Genomic DNA, 15,104 nt, shown 5'->3' on the forward strand with positions numbered 1-15,104 from the left:
TATAGATCTACAAACAATATATAGGAATACACAAAAATACACGGACAATAAACATGGCTTCTTCAAGAATTTTTTTAATTATAAATTAAAAAAAATAAGCCATATTTAACAATAGCAATCATTGTTATCGTTTCTAAAAATACATAGGTACACCGGAATAAGCCATATTTAACAAAAAAAATTTAATTATAAATTAAAAAATAATTATTTTCCATAAATAATCCACTTCAAATATATCATATTGAAAAGTTAACAATGGTAATCATTATTATCGTTTCCAGAGAGTACATAAGAGTATACAAAAAGTATATAAGATAACAATCCTTGTTATTTTTGGGAAATAGTTATTTTTTTAATTTATAATTAAAAAAATCCTTGTTAAATATGGCTTATTCCTAACATATGTATTTTTAGAGATGATAAGAATGGTTGCCATTGTTAAATATGGCTTATTTTTTTTAATTTATAATTAGAAAAAATCCTTAAAGAAGCCATGCTTGTTTTTTTTTTTACCAAAGATAGGAGACTCGAACCCGCAACCTCTTAATTGAGTGTGTGAGACTATGCCATTTGAGTTATAACTCATTGGCAAGAAGCCATGCTTGTTGTCCGTGTATTTTTGTGTATTCCTATATACTGTTTGTAGATCTATATATTATTTGGAGACGATGATAATGGATTAAATTGAAAAAACTTAAAAGAGAGTTCGCCGGAGTTAGGCAAACTTGCCAATTTTTATAGAGTTTGTCGGGGTCCGGCGAACTTGGCTTAAATGCCAAATATATATATATATGTATATATATTTGGGGAATTAAAGTCCAAAAATTTATGTTGGAAAAATAATAATTTTTTTATTTTATAAATGAAAAAATTCTGAATATAAAAATATAAAATTGTATTTAATAGATAAAATATGAATAAAAATATTATATTTTAAAATATTAAATTAGTGTATTTTATATTTTTTTATAAAAAAACATAAAAATATTGAATGAAATTTTTATAATTATATTTTTAATTATTTTATTTTTTATTTTAAATTTTATGTAAAAAAAAAAGAGAAATTAAATTTTTTTATTGTTTATTTTATTTTATATTCAGTATATTATTAAATAAAATATAAAAATATTAATTTTTGTATTTTTATTTTTTATATTTATTTTTAATATTTTGCCTTATTCTGATTTTTTAAAACTAAATGAAGCCTGATATATCAACCGATGATGATAACATTATTTTACTATTCTCGTCAGGAATATATATTGTGACTAACTCATCCATAAGTAATTGATAATGCACGTTAGCTCACAGTTTGTTTATAAGTAACCACGATTTGAGCCTATGAATCACATAAACAATCATTTTAAGCATTAATCTGCGCGTTATAACCCTTTGTCTTGTTCTCATTTCTCAATCAACAGGATTAGGTAACCTAATAGTAATGTTATTAACAGCATCTTGTTCACCAAAATCTATAGCACTAGCAACCAAAATCTAGCTCAGGTTTTCTCTCAATATATATTATATTATTGCACCCAAGATAGAACGCTTTACTAAAAATTAAACGGAATATGACAATTTACACATGACATACAAGTCAATGAAACACTTGATTTTATTAATACTTACTAGTAGTAGTTCTAGACTTCTAGACTAGTACATATAATTCATACATAATAGTTTTCCTTTTCCGATAATATATATACATTAAAATTAATTATTAATATAAAATATATATTAAAATAATTTAAATAATACATATATTTATACATAAATACATAGTAATTAATTTTGGTATATACGTATATATATATATATTAAAATTAATTATTAATATAAAATATATGTTAAAATAATTTAAATAACACATATATTTATACATAAATATATAGTAACTGATTTTGGTATGTATATATATATATTACAAAATTAATAGGCTAAATTATATTTTTTTCAAGACCCAGTAAATAAATGAATCATAAACTATTTTTTTAAATGACTTGCACTATTTTTTTTATGTATTCTAAATGATTTCAGTTTAACCGTTGAATAACGGTATATTATGCATCAAATATTTCAGAAATTATATATATATATTCAATATTTACAAGTATTTTAAAAATTAATTATACATAAAAATAAAGTAATATGAGAAAATATCAATAAATTTTATAAAATTTTATAAATTGATATCTATATGTAATAAAGTATTTTGTTTCAACGGTTAGAAGACTTATAAAATTTATAATATATAGAAAATTATTATTAACTAATGTGAGTATATAGATAAGTAAATTCACAAACACATATATAATCATAATTAATTTCAACATGAATTGAAAATGCAAAGAGTGACGCCTTTTTTTTTTCAAATCATGGATAGTTTGAAAGCAAATTAACAGGAATACATGGGGAATTCTTCCAAACCTTTGTATGCAACTTAAGGATCTCACTAGCCCTCTCCTTAGCCTTATTGGAAGCACCATTATCCACTTGAAGCACCAAACACAACTTAGACACAGCACCAACCACCAACATCTCTTGAAGCAAATTAAGTGTTGCTGAATACCTACAAACTGTGGCCAAAATCTTAACAGCTCTATCACTTGCAACACAAGAAACCCTTAGAATCTTCTTCGAAATGGCGGCGACAGCAGCACCATGGCTCAACAAGGCGGCGCGCCCTTCTGCGCAGCCGCAGAGCCTATCCAAAGCTATCAATATGAGTTCACAAATCCGTTTTTCGGAAATATTGTTACTATCAATGAGGAGATCAATGAGGTTTAGTACTAAGCCAGCCTCGACTGCTCTGACCTGGTTCCTGCCCCGGGAACAAAGATCCACAAGAAGCTTCAGCGCGGCCTTGGAAGCTTCTTGTGAGATCTTGTCCCTTATCACTCTTGATATTTCGACAAAATATTCGGTTTTGACACAGCTCAATTGGGTTGGATTGGCCACCCCAAATGATGATTTCAATAGCAATGTTGCATAAGTTCTAGATTCTTGGTTTCCAAGTCTCAATACATGAAACAATGACTCAAAAAAGTGAATTTTTTCATTGTTTATAAGATACTTTAGCTGATATATTGAAGGATTCAATTTAAACAAGAGTTCAATACCTGCTTCAATGATGAACAAAGTTGAATGTGCTTCATCCATGGTTGAAGCCAAGAAATCTATTGCCCCTGCAGATTCCAAACACTGTTTGTTACTTTCACTCTCCAGAGCAATTGTTTTAATCCATTTGAGAAACTTCAATTTCTCATCATGTGAAAACCTCTTTGCTTCATTCAAGAGTTTCACAACTTGAGCTTTTTCAATGGTTGAACTAGAATCATGCTGAGTCGTTTCATCAAGTGAGACATGATTCTGAGTGCACCAATTTTGGATCAACCTTTGAAGAGTGTGGTTTGGAGTAAGATCTTGTGTTTGTAAAACTTGTTGCTTTGTAACAGGGCAAGTGAAATTCTTGCATGAGAATAACCATCTCTCTATGGATTCTCTATCATATGTGATTCCTGTTGAAACAGTAACAGGCTCTCTCATTAGGTGAAGTGATATTGGGCATAGAAATGGTGCAGGAACCTCGATTTCTGAATAGTCCATGTTTTTTTTGTTGAGAGATTAAGGATGTGAAAACTGAAATTGACGAGTCAATTGAGTTATCAAAACACTGTTAAAGGTTCAGATTTGGAAAATGAGGGCGTTGAATTAGCTATAAAATTGAGATTGACATTGACATTGTTAGAAGAGTTGAATTTTTTGGGTGAGGCATTATCACAAACAGATAGTGTGGGCACTGCATAGGACTAACAAATTGGAGGAATGGAGACGGGACACGTCTTTTGTACAAGTTGTTACATCAACTACGTATATATATAAAATGAGGAATGCTAAGAGGCCAGCAACTTTTGTGATTTGTAACCATTAATAATATTTTTAATAATATAAAATTTCATCCAATAATCTATAATTATTCACTTTTTTTACTAATTACATGCTGATCAGAATTTAATAAAGTCACTTGTCCTAGACTTTTCCATATAAAATTATAAAGTCAACACATACAAAAGATTTGATGGATAAATATTAAGATGTGAAATGAGTTATGACCTTTTCCAAGGTTTTGTAAATTGTAAGGAGAAAATGTTAGTTTCTAACGTTTTGGTTAATTTTGGTTTTAAATATTTTATTTCGTTTTATTTTTGTTTTGTAATCAAAATTAAAATATTTTTTTAAATTATTAGTTTTTTTTTATTTTTTTATTCTTTTGTCACTTTCATTCTCAAATCACTACAAACACTATATAACTATTATAATTACGATTTTTGTTACTATCTAAAAGAATATTATAATGAAACAAAGGGTATTTTTAAAAGAAAATATATTAATTTTCACTAAAGAATTAAAATAAAACAAAATAAAATATTTAAAATAAAAAAAGCTTTCAAATGTTAAAAACAAAACTACGACCTAATCTAAATGTCAGGAATTTTAAAATTTTTTTTATCAATATACCACCTTTTTCATACTATTTATTCATGTACTCCCGTTTTGCCATGGCGACGTCTTGTATTTTTTTTTTTTTAAGGCATTTTAACGAGAAGGCGCTTAAGAGAAATGTGTCTTTCACTGGAAAATGCTAAATAGAAAAACGTATCTCTTCTAAATGAAAAGGTGTCTTTAATATTGAAATCAATAAATGTAAAAATGCCTCCAAAATTTAATAACATAAACAAAAGAATAATTTCTTTTTTTGATAATTTTTGTTAGAATGGATAACAACATTAAATAAAAGAATAAATTAATAAACATGTTATACTAATAGTAAGAAGAATAAACCACTATAAGTACTTCTAGAAGATTCAGGAAATGACAAACTGCTTATAAATTGCACAAATTGTTTATATATTTGATGCGAATTTTTGTAAAAATATATAGATAACTATTTCAAAAGCGTACCTAAAAATTGCAGCAAAATTCTAATATCTCTTTGTTTTAAAATAAAAATATTCGGCGCTTCCCAAAAACATAGAAAAAATAATCCACTTGACTCTCTTGTTTTAATGATTCAATCTTCTAAAGAGATTTTTTTTTTTTTAGGTTTAATGATTCAGAAATTTTAATACAACTTCGAGCTAGCTGTCCATTTTTGTCACTCTTTTGATCTCTTCTTTTGCCTCAATCTAACGCTTTTCTTGACTATACACTCATAACTTATTGATGTTTCTGAGTTTTCTAATTGTTGTCGTTGAATTTGCCTACCTTCATTATGACAAATAAACACCCCTCACCAGTAAAATTGATTCTTGTGTACATTTGGTTGTTGCAACTTAATTGGTTAATTGAGATATATACATAGTCATATAGAATTATAGATCAACTACTAATAAGAAAACGTTCATACTTCATAGGTAAACTAAACTATATACATACATGTATGTCATTTAATTTTCCAGGTCTTATTTTCGGTATATTACTTGATCGTTTTCATTATGTGAATGTTGTTGAATGGCGACAAGTATACATATGACTCAGACAAATTAAAGCATCCATAACTAATTTGAATTAGTCTAGTAGTTTAGTTCATCACTAGTTCGCTTAAATAAGTGTTAGATTTAAATTTGTTTTGTATATGTGACAATTCATTGGCTAGAAACAAACTTTTAGATAGAGTTCTAATTTGCGACAAATTAGTTATTAATCTGTCAGATTAAAAAATACGCAAATAAAAAAAAATTAAAGAATCCATCTATACACAAGACAAATAAAAAACATATAATATATATAGAGTTCTGACTTCTGACTTTGGAGTATTTTTCTAATATTTATGCATGACACTAATAAGATTTGAGTCTAGTCATGCACACATTTTATATACGCAGGGAGATGTGATAATGTGGCAGCCATGCATATTTTATGTAAAAGATGTATATTTTATTTGATAGGAGAAACAGGATGCTTGAAGAAAATAGTCATTTGGGGGGAGGGGGAGGGAGGTTTAAATAAAATTTAAAACGATATATATAGAAAAAGTACAGTAAATAATATGAATAATAAATAATATTAAATAATATGAATAATAAATATATCGAATGTTCATTTTATTAGGTGCATAGATGGTTATTTTAATATTAAAATTTAGATGATTAATTTAAAGGTATAATATGTTTTTATTTGATTGGTGATTGTTTATGTTGTTCAAGATGGGATATATATATATATATATATATATATATATATATATATGTGTGTGTGTGATATAAAAATTAGGTAAAAATTCACATAAAATTATATTTTATAATAAAAAACCGTTAAATAATTATTTTTTTTATTCATTTTACATGCATATAACTGCTATGAATATCTTCACTTGAAAATTATTGTAAGATATATACAACAATGTTTAGTTGGGAGATTTCTTCAGAAATTGATCTTCTCGTTTGGAAATTATTATCATGTCCATAGCAATAATACATTATTAATTTAAGTTTCCAACACATTCAATATTGAAAGTATGGATTTTGACAATAAACAATTTTTTTTCTATTTTGAAATAAATAAATGTATGTAGTTTTATTTAATAGGTGTACAAATTATATGATTATGATATATGGATCGACGACCATCTATGTGCTGCAAAAATTAAAGAAAAAGCGTTATATTCACATGGCATTGAAAACTTCAAACTAATATGGTTGACGAGCAAAATTTCAATGGTGGGATGATATGGTTGTGGTTATATTTGAATTCAGAAAATGAGCAGCTACTATCATATTTACGCTTAAAAGTTACTACAATTCTTATTTAAAATCTCAATCAAACATATTAAATAAAAGAGAAATTCTATTTGGCCATTAGTTTTTTTTTTATAATTTTAGTCATTATTTTATTATTATAAATACTAAATTATTATATATAAATGTGTGTAACTTCTAAAAATATAAATACAAATTATATTTATTTATGTGTGTAAATTTTGATAAATATATATAGAAATTATATATTTTTTGTATACAAATACTTATAAATATGGGTACAAATTATTACTATCAAATGTCAGTCCAAAATTATGTGTGCAAATTTTGTAAAATATACGTGCAAATTATATTAATTTATGTGTGTAAATTCTGATAAATATAGATGCAACTTGTATTGATTCTTATTATGTGTAAATACATGCAAATATGAGTGTCAATTATTATTAGCCAAATAATAGAAAAAATAATAAATTTTGCTAATCCTCTAATATTCCTTTTAAATAAAATAAACCAGAATTTGGATGAGACAAATTTTTAATTCAAAGAAGTTCAAATGCATAATAATTTAAATGTTTCAATTTAATTCTTTTTGTTTGAAAAAAAAAATATTATGTATGTCGTTTGAATTTATAAATTTTTTGTTTGGGTATATGATAATTAAATTAACTATATTAGGTAGGTGTATATAAAAAAATCAATTATCAAATCGGTTATTCTCATAAAATACATATTAAAATATAAAATATATATTAAAAATGAATTAAATAATACATGTGTTCTTTAATTTATTTTTAGTATATATTTTAATATTTAATAAATATTTTATATTAATAATTAATTTTAATAAATAATTTTTATTTTTGGTATACACATAGTATAAGTAATTTTTGTAGTATATCTTTGAGATAAAAAACATATGTGATAATGTTAATTATTGGCGAGTCACTGACACATCAATCAAGGATTACCAAGCATTAGTAATACGGTGTACAATTGTCACCTCAATATTTCCATTATAAAATAGCCTTACAAGTCCTTTGTTATTTGAAGAACAATTCGGGACGAGGTTTTTTTTTTTTTTTTTTTTTTTTCAGGGACTCTGCTATTCATATTTTTAGGTTTAGCGACTCTGATTAGGCTGAGTGTTTAAATAATTGCCGTTTCGTCACTGGTTATTACTTTTTTATCGATGATTCTTTGATTTTTTAGAAGATCAAAAAATAAAGTACTGTGGCTCGCTCCTCTACGAAAGTTAAATACTGAGTTCTTGCTAATATTACCTGTAAATTGCTCTAGATGATCTTGAATTTGTTACAATTTCTTCAAATTTTTTGTGATCATCTTCCAGTGTTGTTTTGTGATAACTAAGGTGCTCTTCATATTGTTGTTAGTCCTGTTTTTCATGAGCATACTAAACACTTGGATGTTGATTGTCACCTCGTCTATCAAAAAGCTCAAGCCGGAGTTATGAAATTACTCTCTGTTCCTTCATCTCGACAATTAGCGAATATTTTTACTAAGCCACTTCCAACTCATCTGTTCCACCTCAGTCTATCCAAGTTGGAGATTCATGACTTATACCATCCTCCAACTTGCGAGAGCATATCAGACAATTCACTATCTTCGGCCCAACACAATAAGACACAGGTCCATTAGTAATGACATTATTTCTTTATTTTTATTCTTTCGTACATTTTTTACATTTTAAAACTAGTGACTCAACATAGATTTTTTTCATTCTGTTATAATAGGAATCTTTCTGTTAGAATAGAAAGATTTAGAAGATTTGATAGTCTGTCCAAAATTTTCTCTTGTATATATTACCTGTATAATTCAACGTTTGCAATACAGAAAATTTACACACAACACATTTTACATTTTTCACTTATCCATAAATTTGTTAGAACCAAAAAACAAAACTATAAATAATAGTCATATACAAAAAATAGTTTAGAACTGCAAATCAAAGAGATCCAAAGACGAGGTGCTGCGAACTATGATAAAGATGACATTGTGAACTACAAAAGAAGGTGCTACAATTAGGGATGGCAACGAGTCCCCATGGGCGGGGACATGCCCCCCGCCCCCGCCACCCATAATCCATCCCCGTTCCCGTCCCGTCCCCGTGATGGGGAACGGGACCCATATTCGCTGGGAATCAGGGTATCCGCGAATATCCACAGATTAAAAAAAAAAAGGAATCAATCATTAGAATCATAATTTCCATCACCAGCAACATTCAGTCATAAGTTTACAACCCGTAACTAAATCAAATCAATCAAATACCAAAAACACCCAAAACATAAAAATTTTCAAATTTATTCATCCAATTTCAAATTCACTTTAGTAAAACTAGAAGTAGAAGCAGCCATCAACTATAAAAAACTAACAAATTCATTCATCCAACTTGAAATTTACCTCAGCAAAAGCTAGAAGCAAAAGTAGCCATCAATCGGATCTTCTACAAATCAATCTCAGCCTTTATTAAAAACAGAAACAGATTTTAAAAAAATTAGAACAGTATTTTTTAGTATTAACTAAATCATTTTTTGAAAAGAAGAAAAATAAAATAAAAATTTTAAAAAAAGAAATACATTTTTCTTTGTCGGCTGTAACATCGTCAATGACAGAACCTCCATAAGCAACGCCGCCTCCCTTTCTTCTCTGATTTCTCTTTACCGAACCGTCTTTCTGCATGTAGCAGCACCACGGCCTTTCTCTCTTCTCAGGTATGCGACAACGGCGTTCTCTTCAGCTGAGTTAGGCGTGCCACAACGATGTTCTCCTCGACTGGGACAGGCGCGCCACGGCATCGTTCTCCTCAGGTTGGGTCACAAGCGTGCGACGAAGGTATTGTAGTCACCTTGAGAGTGAGAGGGAAAAGCAGTGAATGAGGAGGAGATTAGTGGTGATGGGTAGGTGGGTGGCAGACGGTGGTAAGGAGATAGGAAGAGAGTTCTGTGACTCATGAGGGTTTGAGAGAAACAAAAGTGAGAAAAGAGAGAAGGAGAAGTGAGAAGAGAGAGAGTAACCGTAGGATGGGTTAGGATATCATGTTAACTAATATATATATATATATATATATATATATATATATATATATATATATATATATATATATATGTTAATATCATATTAATAATATAAATATGTAGTTCTATTAGATGCAAATTAAACATGAGTAATATTAATAACAGAATAACATCTAATAAACTAATAATGTATATTAATACTCACAATATGATCAAATAATATGAATTTGTATTGTAATTCAGAAGCTTGAATGAAATACAAAGATGCTTATACAGAATACAAAGTTTGCAACGAAAGCTTAAATGTGTTTTAGAGTATAAGAGATTGTGTGTGTAAATGCGGACGCCTTACAACTTCCTCCCCCTTTTTATAGTAGGCTATTCCGCTAATTCTTTTACAATTTTATCCCTGATTTTACAAATTTACTTGCTTTTTCTGTGGGTAATTTTGTCTTAGATTTGATGTGCTCTGTCATGATTTTTGTGAATCTGGTAGCTGATTTTATTATCCTGCTAGTATTCTGTTAGTATTCCACTATGAGCTTTTGTTGTTTTCTGCATGTGATGCTTTTATTGATTTCTGAGTTGTTTTGACACCTCTTCTTCTGTTGTTGGATAGGTGTCTGATTTTCTGATTTTGAAACTTTTTTTTTTAATCTCCAAATAGATATTGGGTGTCTAGTATGTACAATCCTGGATTAGACTGAAATTCTTCGTCTTCATCTGTTGTGACTATTTTTATTACTTTTAGAGAATTATGAATTTTTTCTTCTGAGGTGGCCGCTGCAAAGGCAGCCATCATCTGTTTTTTATGGGCTAAGAAACAAGTTTATTTTTCGTATGATACTTTCTCAAACCCCGAACTGTGGTTTGGGGGTTCTGATCCTTTTTGAGATATAGTCATCCAGTTATCAATGGCCTCTTTTACTGACTAGATTAAGGTCGAACTTATTCCACTATTTTACTTTTATGTTTTTTATTAAATATTATACACACTTGGAGTGTCTTCATATCCTGCAAAGTTATATTCCCAAGTCATAATCCAATATATTCCTATAGTGGAAATGAAAAAAATCAACTTATATTCATCTTAAAATGAGGTTTTGCTTTTAAAATATTCATAAGTCATGCTAGCCTCTTTTGAAAAAATAACTTCTATCGGTCCGAGCTCTTGGAACCATACCTGAAACCACTTAAAAAACTGTAGAAAAATTCCCTTGTAGAACCATATCAACTAGGAGTGTGGATTTGGAAAAAGATACAGAGTGTACCACCAGGCATCTATGTAATCATAATAGGAGTAATTTTGAGGTTCAAATTTTTTAGTAAATATTTTACAGTGAAAGAGAGGTCTTTTCCATTCTGACAGGGTTATTACTTTGAGGATCTTAATTTTAGAGTATATTGTGTTTTTGTGATTGGGTCTTTATTGTGGGTTAATTCAATAGATCCTGTGTTAACTAAAATAAACTCATAAAAGGTTCGGATTTTTTGGATACTTATTGGTGGGTAATGAAAAGTATTTGAAAAAACTGTTTTGTAAAGGGTTCTTCTGTCTATCTTGAACCATTCTTTCTCCAAAATCATTATTTTCATAAGCACGGGTTTTTCATGGTAAGGATGTTCCTCTGATAATAGTTTAGTTTTAAATAGATAAGATGGTTGTAATAATGTATATCTGTTAACTGTAGGAACTTCATATAAGCTTTTAGTTTATGCAGATAATTTTTCACTCTTAACAACTTGGGACATTGTCAAAGGTTTAATGGCTAATTGTTTAGCTTGTAATGAAGTCGCTGGTTGGTCAAGTGATTGACTATGATCATTACTGTTTTCTTTCTAGCGCTTCAGCTCCTCTATGTCGCGCCCCTGCCTGCGCTGCTCCTCCACTAGTTGATAGAGGAGAGTTGAATGGTCGTGATGTTCAATCCTCAGCTGATCAACATAGGATGTCAGCTCCCATATGAATGTGGTCAACTGGTCCCAGTAGTCACGGGGAGGGAAATAGAATCCCTGAGGCATCTTCAGAAGCTCCTGCTAAGGAGGTAGAACTGGCTCCTGTGGTGGTGTATGCCCATGCTCTCTAGCGTACTCCATACCCATCCTAGTAATTGGTCTATCGACTTCAATAGGGGTATCTCCATCAATGCGAACTTGGGCTGTCTCACACATGCGAAAGATGAGGTGAGAGAAGGCCAATCTTGCCGAGGTGGAGGCCTTTGCCACTATGCGTAGAGCTCCTGAGGAATCACCTGATGCACCTCTACCTCTTTACTAAGCATGATGCAATAGATTATCACTGCTCGGTCTACTGTAACCTCAGACCGGTTGCTTTTGGACTACCTGTAATTCTATAGTTTCTTTCGGTGGATATTGAGATTTTACCATTTGTCCTATATATATGAGTATTACACAGGTACTCACGGAGCGGGTACTTCGTTCCCCGCCCCGCCCCGTTTAATAAACGGGTCCTCATCTCCCGTCTTCATAGGTGTAAAATTTTTCCTATATTCATCCTCTGGCAGGTAATTTATCGCAGATACCCACCCTGCCGAGAAAAATTATCATGCCTAGCTACAATTTGAGAAGACGACGATTGGAGGCTGAACGTCGACAACAAAAAGGAGTAGAGGACTGAGTCTATGACTGAGAGAGGAGAGTGCGTCTGTGCGTGGGGGATGACGGCAGCAACTAGTGCGTGGTGTCGTAGAGGAGGACTGAGAGAGAAGTGTTACGAGAGAGAGGACTGGGTTGTGCTGCCGCATGACGCACATGAGTCAGGGTACTATGGCCTGTGGGGTGGCATCGACGGTGGATGTAACGACCCACATTTTTTAAAATCTAAATATAAATAAGTTATAATTTATTTTATTAATTGGATTTCCTTATTTTTAGAAATTATTTTATTAAAAATAATTAAATTAATTTTATGACTATTTGAGTTTAATTAAATTCATATTCTTATATATATTTTTATTATGATGAAATATTTTACATAATAAAAAATATAACTTTAGTAATTTATAAATAATAAAAATTATATATATATATATATATATATATATATTAATTTAAAAATAAAGTTTAGCTAATAATATTATTATCGAGCTAGATATTCACCGATATGAGTAAATATCGGTATTCTTCGGTGAACTTAGCTTTGCTAATGCTTCACCATATATCTTTTATCGTTATGTTGTTAATGTCATTTATATTAGTAACTCATATATATTATTACTTGTGTTTTAATATATCCGATTTTTATAGTTATTCATTTAAGATATTTATAATTTGAATAGCCGACTCAACAGTCTTATTAAGTGACACCTAACCCACCTACATGTCACTTAATCACCTTAATCATCATTAATCATTCTCTTCCCTTCATGCATGACCGAAATATTCCTTGTGAAAAAGGAAGAAAGAAACCGTGAGAGAAAAAGAAAGAGAATTTCATGGCACCGTAAACTTTTGGTGTTCGATTTCTAGAGATCTGTAACTCCAATAAAAAATCTAATCCGGTAAAAGTGTTCATATCCTCCTCCTCTACACGTTGGTGTTACTTTTGTTCGGTAGAAGTTGACGGTGATGTAGCTCCTCTTCCCTTTGACTAAGGCCAATTGGAGTTCTAGGAGGCACATATGACTTCTAACGTTTTCTTCTTCAGCAGCTCGATCAAAATATTTCTTTGGAGTTTTCGTTGTTGTGATTTCTGCACGGAGGTAGGGTTTGGTAATTTTATAATAATTAAATATGAATATGATAAGTGAATGTTGGTTTGATTAATTATTGTTTGAGTTTGAATGAGTTTATGTTGAATTATTGTTGTTTGCTTGAGATTTTGATTTAATTATGTATGAACAGTCAGTTGGGGGTATTTTGAATATTTTGGGAGTCAATGAATTTTCAAAAGCTTTAAGAATTATATTAGCTAATTTTGAATTATTAAAGAAATGATTATGTTCTGAGTTTTATCGAGAAAAGTATTATGTTTGAATTCGATTTATCAAGAAAAGAAAAGGAGTTTGATGAAAAAGAAATGGATTTGAATTATTGTTTAAAGAGAGATTTTGATATTTGAAAAGACATGGGTAGTATGCAAGGGTTGTGGCTTAGTCCCTCTTACTCCAGGTCAAGATTTTAAAAGATTGTGGTTTTGAATTTGAGCTAGGACCTGGCAAGGATCGTGGCGATGTACCGCTTGCCCAATGTCGAGACGTATGTGGGGTTCGTTGTGGTTTACCGCCCACATATTTAAAAAAAAAAATGCTTCGTGGGGATCATGGTGGTTTACCGCCCACGGATTGTGGAAGTGTTTGTGGGGATCGTGGTTATTTACCGCCCACGTATGTATTATTTTTCCAATTGAAGATCTTGCGAGGTTTGTGGTGGTGTATCGCTCGCAATGATGGGGTTCATGGTGGTGTACCGCCCGTTAGGTGGGATTTGTGGTGGTGTATCGCCCACCGATTTTCAAGAGGACGATATCTGGATTAGCTATCGGGTGTGTCGGATTCTGGCAAAGTAACCGACACGTGAGCTCACGGCCAGTAGAAAAGGCATGCATCATACCTGTTTGCGCATATCTCTGTGCTATGTAACTCTGTGATTGTGTGTGTGTGCCGCATGACTGATTGACTTCTATGTTCTTTTATTATTTATGCTTGTATGTGTTCTGATGTTAGTTGCGGTTGGCTAATAATAGCAAAATGAAGATAACTATACACCCCGACCCTACTAAAAACTCTCCAGTTTTTCCCCCTTATTTCCACCTCTTTCAGCTATAGGTGTGAAGGTTTAGTGTGGAATTATAGGAGTATAGAAGATTATGTTCACAAGTTAAATTGTTAGAATTTATTTTCCTCTCGTCGTTTATTGCTTTGGTTTTAGGGGAGTAGGACTTGTATTTAAAAATATTTGAATAAGTCTATATATATAATGCTATGTGAATATAAATATTTTTGCGACTAAATGGTCTAAGGTACAGACTTTTTGCTTTCTGAAATAAAATTTCGGTTCGTATTTACAAAGACTCAATATTAAATGAAGATAGTAAAAGATAAAAAGGTTTAAAGGTAAGTAACGCCTTAAGCTTTTAGTATGATTATGAAGTGCTAAAAGTTAAGGTGTTACAACGGAGATGAGTGATGATTTTGTCATTGTGAGAGAGTGAGAGAGTGAGAGAGTGAGAGGAAGTGGGAGAATGGGAGAGAGTGAAACGACGCTGTGAATGTGAAGTGTGAAGACCGAAAAGAGAAGAAGGAGATGGGTTAGGTCATTTGGCTTGGGCCTGAGACCTGAAGTGGTTAAA

At 30.5% G+C, this 15,104-nt stretch overlaps 1 protein-coding gene across 1 annotated transcript; it reads right to left on the reverse strand.

The window, feature by feature from the left end:
• Positions 1-2,215: 2,215 nt before the first annotated feature.
• Positions 2,216-3,791, reverse strand: LOC107629787 (E3 ubiquitin-protein ligase PUB23). The gene has a single exon (XM_016332674.3). It carries the CDS (start codon positions 3,604-3,606, stop codon positions 2,374-2,376), a length of 1,233 nt encoding a protein of 410 aa, XP_016188160.1. The 5' UTR covers positions 3,607-3,791; the 3' UTR covers positions 2,216-2,373.
• Between the last annotated feature and the right edge of the window lie 11,313 nt (positions 3,792-15,104).

The sequence above is a fragment of the Arachis ipaensis genome, chromosome B3 (genome assembly GCF_059453495.1).
Source record: "Arachis ipaensis isolate K30076 ecotype BB chromosome B3, ASM5945349v1, whole genome shotgun sequence".
NCBI classification, from domain to species: Eukaryota; Viridiplantae; Streptophyta; class Magnoliopsida; order Fabales; family Fabaceae; genus Arachis; species Arachis ipaensis.